We start from the raw sequence: 10,731 nt of genomic DNA on the forward strand, positions 1-10,731 counted from the left end.
AACTATTATTAAAACTGATCTATTCACACGTGTCTCCTTTCTTCATCAACCAAGAGTTTTTCTTCAGTGTGTAAATTACGACAGTCTTTCATGGTTCATTAGGCTGAGCATCACAGATGGACACCTCTCCTCACATGGACACTCAAACGATATTACAATTTAACCTTATATTCTATTAAAATATTTCATTTATATTTTAGTTTGCTAGCTATTCAGTTTCTCTTTGTTTCTAGTTTGCCGTAGCTCTTAAATGTGAAGGTGAATCCGTCTATACAATATGTATTAACCAGTGGGGTTTTATTGAGTCACAAATTCATTGTTATGCTTATTCTTAATGAATTGTAATGTGGGAGAGGTGTTCCACTGATCCTCTGTGGGTCGGTCTAGTCTGCAGGGTTCCTATAAGAGCAGCATCCCGGGACCAGCTGTAAACCTGATTCGGAAACCAGGAAATCAATGACTTAAAGTTATTATAACTTATGTATTTAAATGTTGACTGTAATTCTGGAAAGCAGAACCATGCGGAAAAGTAGGGCTAGGGTGAGCAGCTTTCTGCAGCTTTGCACTCTGAAGTCTGTTAAAGTGTGAGGTTCATCCCAGTGAACGGAGAGGGGCATGTGAGGGTCCCACTGGAAGGCAAGGGGCATCTGAATGGAGAGGGGCGCTCTGAGGCCCCTGATGAGCTGGGAGACCTGGTGATTTGGGGAAGGGTTTAAGTGCTCAATGCTTATGATAAATGAATGTATTGTTTTAGAAATAATTTGTGTCCTGTAGGACTATTCAGCGCCAATCGACAAAATTGCCATTAAATAGAAAATAAAAGGTGCGACTTTTTAGTCAAAGGGCGTTTCGTTGGTTCGGTGGACCTAGATGTGGACCTTGACCCCTGTTGACCTTGACCCCCACTCCTTTCTTCATACGGCTCTGACCAATCCCCGCTTCTGATTGGTCAGTTACCTGCAGCAGTGTGCTATCCCGGAACAAACAGGCCGTTGCTATGGACGCTGTTGCCAACCGCAATACAATCGTTTTTAAATCCATACAATCATTCGATGTTGACATATTTTGGGTAAAAAACAATGAGGTCTCGAGCGCATAATGAGCGGAACGCTGCGGTACATCAGAACGGGGATGTGTGTGTTGCTCCACTGAAGGAATGTCTATCCTAGGGTCCAGCGCATCGTCCATCTTACGAGATGGTTAGTACATATATGTCTGTACTCGGGGTATTCAACCTCCTGTTTCAAACATGCATGGATAAAAACATCGAGTGGGCAGAATGTGAGACATTGAGTCTGTTTCCCCGCGTTACGTGAAGCTCATATCTTCTAGTCTAATGAAGCCCTTCCATTGGCTGAGAAGGAGAGGGAGAGAGGAGGGGGGGGGAGAGATATCCACATCCGCGCGCATTTTCACGACCGCCGCGTTCGTCTCGAGAGCAGCAGCAGCAGAGCGGAGCTCGGGACTCGACCTCATCCCTTAAAACATCAAAGCAACCGGAGATTATGAAACGGAATTGTCTTCGGATTTTGCGCAACGATCCCACGTGTTGCGTCTGGTCTGCTCCGCGGTGTGCTGTGCGCGCGACCTCCTCTTCCTCCGCGTGTCCGTCGTGGGCTCGCGGTGGTGCATCCTCCGCTCGTCACTGAGGAGAAGACCTCCTCCTCACAGAGGCTCCATGGAGACCTGCGGCGGGAGGATCATCTTTCGGGAGAGATGAAAACCGACTTATTTCCGCGCGAGAAAGGTCACCGTGATGGGTGATGACGTCCATGTGGAGACCGCGAGACCGGACCTGGGGCTTCCTCGTGGAGGAGCGGGCGGGCTGCTGGGGTCCTGAGCACCAGGAGGTCCTGTCTCTGGACGTGAACCTCAAGAGGTCCGCTCTCTGGACGTGAACTTGAAGAGGTCCTCTCTCCGGGTGGACTCGCGTGCAGCTGGCCTCTGATTGACGGGATGAGTGTTCGCTGTAGGCCTAAATGTTAAGAAGAAAGAACATTTATTTTGTCCATTTAACTTTTGTTAAAGTTCCCCTGGTCTCCTCAAAGTTAAACCTCCGAAAAGCTGAATAAACTGTTGCTTAAACAACGTTGACTTGAATACCTTTAGACGCGCACGCACGCACGCAAGCGCACGCACACACACACAAACACACACACTCTCACACGCACACACACACCACACACACACACACACACACACACACACCACACACACACACACACACACACACACACACACACACACACACACACACACGCACACACATACCAGCAGGAGGTTGCGCGCCTTGCCGCTCCATGGTGCTGACCGTGTGGCCCAGGGATGGTGGAGACGCTCAGCATCGCTGTCATCGGAGCTCCCGGGGTGGGGAAAACTTCCATCATCCGCCAGTTTGTCTACAATGACTTCTCGGAGGTGTACACGCCCACCAGGACGAGGTTCGTGTACCGACCCTCCGTCATACTCAACGGCAACATGTACGAGCTGAAGATCCTGGACGTCCCGCCTATGACTTCCTTCCCGTCCAGCTCCAGTCAGGTAAACATGTTGAACAGGGACCCTAAAGTCTGGTCCCTGGATCTACTTTAGTCTCTGTGATCCGAACCCCAGTTAAAGTGTGTTTGGGCCGTTATGTTTGATATGATTCCACCAAGTGTCTGATGCTCCTCCAAAACAATACACGTTTTATTTATTCTTCTATCACAATCAGATGTCTCTGGCTTACTTGTTGCTATGGAGACCTGGGCCTTGGAGAGCTTACTTTGACGTTTTAAAACTCTCAGCTCCCCTCCCCCATCTCTCTCTCTCTCTCTCTCTCTCTGTCTCTGTCTCTGTCTCTGTCTCTGTCTCTGTCTCTGTCTCTGTCTCTCTCTGTCTCTGTCTCTGTCTCTCTCTCTCTCGCTTCAGTAGATGTTTCTGACAGGTTGCTGTGGTCAAATTCCTGCTGCCTCAACAGGTCTTGGTTTGCTGGATGTTCATCCATTGAACATTACTTTATTGATCCGAAGGAAAACATGTCTTTGACATAAAGTCTGACACATAAAAATACATTCCAGTGTAGTAACAGACATAATGCGCCCAAAAATGTGTGCGTTCAAGAACACGCAACACGGCCTCATCACCCTCTTAGACCCTGAGGGGAGGAGATGAGACGATAGAGGAGGAATAAGTGTTTCTACATCCAGGTTTCTTCCTGTGTTCAGCTGGAGGGTAGCAGGGTCTGTGTTAACTGGGGGGGGGGGGGTTCCACACCGTTCATGTTGGTGTGGAACTGTAGTCCTGTAGTCGTCCGTCCCCCCGTCCCCCCGCCCCCCCGCCCCCCCGTCCCCGCCGTCTGCACTTATATCACCACACTAAATAAACACCTTCCAGGCAAAGTGGAGGTTTACTGCATCAACGGATCAAACCAGCCTGCAAAGCTCTGAAGGGTGACATCTTAAAGGTCAGCAGCTGAGACGGAGCCACACACACACACACACACACACACACACACACACACACACACACACACACACACACACACACACACAAGGGGAAGCATCCATCCCTGGATACTTAACCCAGAGGAAGGACAGACAGAGGGATGTGCTGGTCCTGGGGGGCAAGGGTGGGAAGGGGGACTCACTGAACAAGTTGTTAACACCAAGCGTCCACAGGCACAGTGTGAGAGTGATAACTCTCAGCACACACACACACACACACACACACACACACACACACACACACACACACACACACACACACACACACACACACACACACACACACACACACACACACACACACACACACACACGCACACTATGCTCTACAGCTGGTCTGGATGAGGTCCACAAAGGGAGATGTAGTGTCTCTACAGGATTTAAACTATCTGCCTTCTTCAGCAAAACGGCTGCTAACCCCATTAAGGGGGAGTGTGTGTGTGTGTCTCTCTATCGAGGGTGTCAGTGATGATGAGCGATGGGTTGCAGGTTCTTCCCCGTGTCCACGGGTCAGGGTGCTGCTCCACCCCAATAACCCCCCCACCAACTCAACCCCTTTCTGTCTGTTTCTGTTATACATTTTCTATCCATTTATATGTATGGTCAGAAGGGGAAAGCACCATTTGCGTTTGGCTGCTGGCTTCCCCGAGGGGCAGTGTGTGAATGTGTTCCTCCAAGTATGAGTCCAGGCTCCTCAGTGAGCGCAGGACGAGCGACAGGCTCTCAGTTCCTCCTATCAGTTTGTTTACTGCGCCTCCTACGTCGAGCGGCCGCCGGGGTCTCGGGTCTCTGTGTTCTGAGAGCAGAAAGAAGGGAGAGAGGAGAGACAGTAGAAGAGACTATATTCTGACATATTCAGAGAGCCCCCCCCCCCCCCCCCCAGGGAGGGCCTCTCTGATTCCTGACAGAGCCAGGGTGGGCTCTGGGGCAGGGCTGGTCTGCAGGCTGGGTGGAGGCTGGTAAATAAATACTTCCACTGCAGAGTCAATTAAATGAAAGGTCCTGTGCTCGGCTGGGGGAACGCCGGGATTCACTGTAGGTTACGCAGAGTGCAGCGGAAGGCAGCAGAAGACCAGTGTACCTCAGCAGGGTTTAGACCATGGTGTGATGTACGTTCCTCAGATCATGTGATGAGAGGTCTTGTTAAACCCTGGTATCAGAGACTTCTGACTAAGAGTCAAAACAAATGGGACCTCAGCAGTATTGACAGACGTCAAGGTATTAGAAACATACTGAGTTACCTCCCGGTGTGAGGGCTGATGTAAAAAAACTCTTAATTCGGAACACAGCAAATAGAAACCTCCACTCTAGAAAAAGCAGTTTGAGGCAGAAGTTCTTGCAGATAGATATTTTCCCTTATAACAACTGTGTGAGTTTCAGTCAAAATTAAATAACAAAGAAACGATAATTTACACTTGAACACAAACGGAAATGTTTTCAACTGAAAGGTAATTTTGGGTTCACTTCCCCTTCAAGTGAAAGATATAACGGTTTTCAATCTATTTTACCCTCCATGAATCCCATTTTTCCCTGCTGTTCAGCGTTGCGCAACGACCCCATGTTGTCAGAGCTACTGTGGTCGGCTGACCTGACCTGGTGAGCAGCACCTTGTCAATCACGCAGGACCAAGGATTGATTGCGGACAAAGCAAAATATATTCTTTCCTGTTTTTTCTTCCCTGGTCTAGATAATGCATCACCATGACTCCCTCCCACACAACCTATCCCTCTCTCCCTTCCTCTCCCTTCCTCTCCCTTCAGCTCTGTTCCTCTCCCTTCCTCTCCCTTTCTCTCTGTTCCTCTCCCTCCTCTCCTCTCTGTTCCTCTCCCTTTCTCTCCTCTCTCTTCCTCTCCTCTCCCTTCCTCTCTCTTCCTCTCTCTTCCCCTCCCTTCCTCTCCTCTCCCTTCCTCTCCCTTCCTCTCCCTTCCCTTTTCCTCTCTCTTCCTCTCCTCTCCCTTCCTCCTCCCTCCCTCCTTCCTCTCCCTTCCTCTCCCCTCTTCCTCTCCCTTCCTCTCCCTTCCTCTCCCTTCCCCTCTCTCTCCTCTTCCTCTCTCTTCTCTTCCTCTCCCTTCCCTCCCTCCTCTCCCTTTCCTCCTCCCCTTCCTCTCCCTTCCTCTCCTCCTCCCTTCCTCTCTCCTTCCTCTCTCTTCCCCTCCCTTCCTCTCCCTTCCTCTCCCTTCCTCTCCCTTCCTCTCCCTTCCTCTCCTCTCCCTTCCTCTCCCTTCCTCTCCCTTCCTCTCTCTTCCTCTCCCTTCCTCTCCTCTCCTTCCTCTCCCTTCCTCTCCCCTCCTCTCCCTTCCTCTCCTCTCCTCTCCCGTCCTCTCCCTTCCTCTCCTCTCCCTTCCTCTCCTTCTCTCCTCCTCCCTTCCTCTCCTTTCCTCTCCATTCCTATCCTTCCTCTCTCCTTCCTCTCCCCCTCCTCTCCCCTCCTCTCCCCTCCTCTCCCCTCCTCTCCCGTCCTCTCCCTTCCTCTCCTCTCCCTTCCTCTCCTTCCGGTCCTCTCCTCTCCCTTCCTCTCCCTCCTCTCTGTTCCTCTCCATTCCTCACCCTTCCTCTCCCCTCCTCTCTGTTCCTCTCCCCTCCTCTCTGTTCCTCTCCCCTCCTCTCTGTTCCTCTCCCTCCCCTCTCTGTTCCTCCCTTCCTCTCTGTTCCTCCCTCCTCTCTGTTCCTCTCCCCTCCTCTCTGTTCCCTCCCTCCTCTCTCTTCCTCTCCCCTCCTCTCTGTTCCTCTCCCTCCTCTATGTTCTGCCTGTCAGTGCTCTTGTGATGAAGCGGTTGTGGACCGCTGTGTGACGTTGAAACCATTTCATGTATCGTTCTGAAGTGTCTGGGGCAAGAATAAACAGCCTTACCCTAGAAGATATGAACGCTTGCATATTAGTATTCACACACACACACACACACACACACACACACACACACACACACACACACACACACACACACACACACACACACTTGTATGCATAAAAAAAATAAGATTCCATACATGTTTGTTTGTTTATATGTGAGTGTTTGCATGCCTACATATTATAATAATATATATATATATATATATATATATATAATATATATATATATATATATATATAATACCACCCCACCGTAATAATTTAACAGTGTGTGTCTGTGTGTGCGTGTGCTTGGATTATGTGTGGTGTGGGTGTGTGTGTGGTGCATCATTCAGGAGCTCCTCTGAGACCCCCTGCCCCCATCAACTGATGTTCCCCATCGATAAGTCATCAATACGGGTTTAAACACACACAGCTCTCCCTCTGAACCCATGAGCAGGGCTGATCTTCGTGCTGTACCTTCCACTCGTCCCAGGGTTGATCCTGCGGTGAAGGAACGCCCTCTGACAGGGAGGCTGCCTCCGTGATAACGGCCATAAATCACCCATCAAGGGCCTTTGTTGTCACGGAAACGGGTTGTGATTTCACACTCAAAAATAGACACACGTTCTTTTTTCTTTTTTATGCGATGTGTTCAATTGATTGGCGGAGGAGCAAGCAGCTGAGGACACGCCTCTCCAGCCCCTCCCCCACGCTTCAGAGACGCCAGTTTAGTGTTCAACTGGTGACCAGATAAACCAAGCCCTGCTCCTCTTTTTTCTTCTCTACGCTTGTCGTCTCGGTCGGTCTGTCTAAGGCTCCTCTTCCTCAGTAAACACGAGGTAACACCGAGGGCCCATATGAGGACGCTATCTTTTATTTATAGGCTGACGGGGTGTGTGTCTGACTCTGAACACCTTGAGAGCAGGCCAGACGAGGTGCTGCACTGACATTGCGGTCCTGGGGAGGGGCATTAGCTCACAGTATCGTACAGAACCAAGGACTCTAGCTGTGTGTGTGTGTGTGTGTGTGTGTGTGGTGTGTGTATGTGTGTGTGCCCATATTTCCTTGTGTATCTGTGTGTGTGGTGGAATGTTTAAAAGCCCACATCGTGGTGTTGCTGGATTACTGTTTATACTGAGATATATTCGCTCCCTAATCAGAACTGACATTCCCCCTACCTTTCTCTGGTAATATGCACATAATTTCAGTGTCTTATTCGCTGTGTTCCCTGCATGTGTTTCCCTCCCTGCTTGACCAACCTTGACGTCTTTCCAGCAGTTCCAGAAAATATATAGGCCTATATTTTTTTTTTTAACCTTATAGTATATAAGCCCCCTCCCCCTAACTATGTTACCGAAAGACAACATTCAAAATCTTGGATCCTTACTGAGTCTCTGCTTCTATATGAATCTACCAGGGTCTATGTTTTATCTACTGCATGCTTTTGTTCCTGTGCTTTCTACTTATTTTAATTAATGTTCTATCTAAAGTACATACTTTACTCTGAATAGAACTTAAGTCAAAATCAGACTTGCGCCGTGCCGGGTTTCTCAGGAACTCCTCCCCTATTCCTGTATAGTTAGATAGATATATTTACATATTTATATATATAGTATAGATCATAGCTGCTCAATTGGGGCCCGATTAAATAAGATTTGTCCTGCCCATTGTATAATATATATTTTTTTTATATATTATTACATTTTTATTTTTTTATGCTTTACCTGCACGACGTTCTCACCTTCGTTACTTTGTTGATTTCACTAGAAAGTACAGTAATGATTTCTACAAACCTTCTCTAGCTGTAAAATTCTACTACTATTACTGATTTAAAAATGCATCTGCTATGCATCTGTTGCATACTTATTGTATGGGGCATTCTGGGAATGGAGACTTGCACTTAAGAGGGATCCCGACTTGTAAATGTCCCAACTACAGAAGTGAGGCTGCCCCTAAAGACCACCCCCTACAGGAGGACCGCCTCCAGCACGGCGTCTTCTGCATAACATTCTGTTTGGATCGGACTCCCTTACGCCTCTGCCTCTCTCTTATAGTTTACTACACCCTCTTACTAGAGCTGGTGTTTTTCTTCTACTTATTGCATTCTGGTAGCCCCCCCAGCCTGACCCTACCCCCACCCGTCTTGTTAAACCACTCTGACATTCATTACGTGCTCAAGGTCATGTGATGGAGGCCAAAGGTCAGAACCTCTTCATGGGGGGAGCACAGTGAGTAAGGCACAGTGTTAACGTTACACGGATAGCAGCATGCTGCTCTGTTCAAAATACATCATGACAATGAACCATGAAGCTCCGTCTCGCCTTCTAAGGGATGGTGTTGTTTTGTGTGTGTGTTGGTATCGATGTGTGTTTGTGTTTTGGGGGGGGATTAAATTCTGTTTGCTTGCCTCTGTGTGTATTGCTTACTAGATTGTGTGTGTGTGTGTGTGTGTGTGTGTGTGTGTGTGTGTGTGTGTGTGTGTGTGTGTGTGTGTGGTGTGTGTGTGTGGTGTGTGTGTGTGTGTGTGTGTGTGTGGTGTGTGTGTGTGTGTGAGAGAGAGAGAGAGAGAGAGTGTATGTGTGTGTGTGTGTGTGTGTGAGTGTACATGTGAAACACTGAAACACTTGACTGCATAAAGACTAAAGCCAAGGCTTTAGGTTTCTGTTGAAGTGTTATTATGGATTGCAATCACTCATGGGCTGTCGGTATCTGTGGCGATGTAGAGCAGGACTCTTGCATAATGTAAGCAGAGCAGTGTCCGTGTTTTATGGGTTCATACACACCTCACTCTCTGCCAGCTCAAACACTTCCCTCAAGAGGCTGAGAAGTTCCACGGAGTGACAGATGAGTCTATAGTCCTTTTTACATTGCCAAATATGCCCGTCTTAAACCCGCTTTTTCCCAGGCAGGGTCTGCGTGCCTACACTGACAAGGTTATATACCGGCTTGATTTTGCACCCTAATTTACCCTCTCGAACCATACACTTTTTGGGGGGTTTATTTTCATGCAAATGCTGTTAGACGGCATTGCGGTACCAGGGGCGGGACGTGGATAGAGGTGTTGCTGCGTTGTCTCTAGCCCACAACAGAGACAACGCAGCGACATCAACATGAGCAGTTCTAACATGAGAGACGCTGAAATCCGCGAGCTGCTGAGCATCATGGCAGAGCCCGCATTTACGAAGACAGGGAAACATTGTGCGTTTTACGAGAAAGCAGCACAGCAAAATAAAGAATATATTGGCGTTTTGCACTTGTAAATAGTTAATCGCGTTTCTAGCCTACACTCAGATGTCCTCTACTCATTCTTGCATGCGAGTCACCTACTCGAGTGAACCAAGAAAGCCTGCCCGTGGACAAGGCGGAATATACCGGCAGTGTAAAAATGTCTTATTGCGGCGCAGGCTTTAAGATATATCTATGTTTTTGTTCTGAACACACCATGTAGAGGTCACATGAGCCGTGCGTTAGCAGGGCCATTTGCCTGGGCGGCGAGGTCATCAGTGATGGTTGTTTCTGTTGCTCCCTGTAGGAGTGGCTGGACCTGCGGTGCCGAGGCGTCCGGAACGCCAACGCCTACATCCTGGTCTACGACATCTGCTGCGTGGACAGCTTTGAGTACGTCAAGATGATCCGGCAGCAGATCGTGGAGAACAGGTACACCGCCACAGGGACTTCTGCCCCCCGTCCTCAAACTTCCTCTCTGTGTGTGTGGGTGTGTATGTTAATAACCTCAGCTCCACACACACTCCACCATTTAACCAGTGACCTCTCTGACTACCGTTGAGATAGAGTAGATCGGGTCTGTCCCCCCATGCTGACAATGTAATGAGGGGACATTTTGACCGATGCTTTGATGAGCGTCACACACACCTGATATGTCTGGTCATGTGGTGCAGGGAGAAGAACAGGAAGAGGAAGAAGGCTCTTCTCCTATTTAAACATGGAGACGGCTCTTCTCATAGTTGTACATGGAGAAGGCTCTTCTCATAGTTAAACATGGAGAAGGCTCTTCTCCTATTTAAACATGGAGACGGCTCTTCTCATAGTTGTACATGGAGAAGGCTCTTCTCATAGTTAAACATGGAGAAGGCTCTTCTCATATTTGAACAGGGAGAAGGTTCTTCTCATAGTGGAGAAAGCTGTTCTCATAGTTATGCATGGAGAAGGCTTGTCTCATTTTTAAACATGGAGAAGGCTCCTCTAATAGTTAAACAGGGAGAGGACTCTTCTCATAGGTAAACATGGAGAAGGCTCTTCTCATAGTAAAGATGGAGAAGGCTCTTCTCATAGGTAAACATGGAGAAGGCCCTTCTCATTGTTAAACATGGCCACCCTACCTGCATACATTAGCATACTGATCCAGTGTTGATAAACTGAGTCTACTTCATCCATCGCAAAGGCCTCTCTTGA

At 48.5% G+C, this 10,731-nt stretch overlaps 1 protein-coding gene across 2 annotated transcripts in view; it reads left to right on the forward strand.

The window, feature by feature from the left end:
- Positions 1-2,251: 2,251 nt before the first annotated feature.
- rasl10a (RAS-like, family 10, member A) overlaps positions 2,252-10,731 on the forward strand; it is a 13,241-nt gene continuing 4,761 nt past the window's right edge. Inside the window, exons 1-2 of one of the 2 annotated variants that reach the window (XM_056592464.1) lie at positions 2,252-2,541; positions 9,851-9,997. In XM_056592464.1, the coding sequence (XP_056448439.1) occupies positions 2,326-2,541; positions 9,851-9,997 (363 nt within the window). In that variant the 5' untranslated portion in view covers positions 2,252-2,325. The remainder of the gene's footprint in view (positions 2,542-9,850; positions 9,998-10,731) is intronic. The other variant, XM_056592463.1, reaches the window with a different exon arrangement.

Source organism: Gadus chalcogrammus, chromosome 6 (assembly GCF_026213295.1).
Source record: "Gadus chalcogrammus isolate NIFS_2021 chromosome 6, NIFS_Gcha_1.0, whole genome shotgun sequence".
NCBI classification, from domain to species: Eukaryota; Metazoa; Chordata; class Actinopteri; order Gadiformes; family Gadidae; genus Gadus; species Gadus chalcogrammus.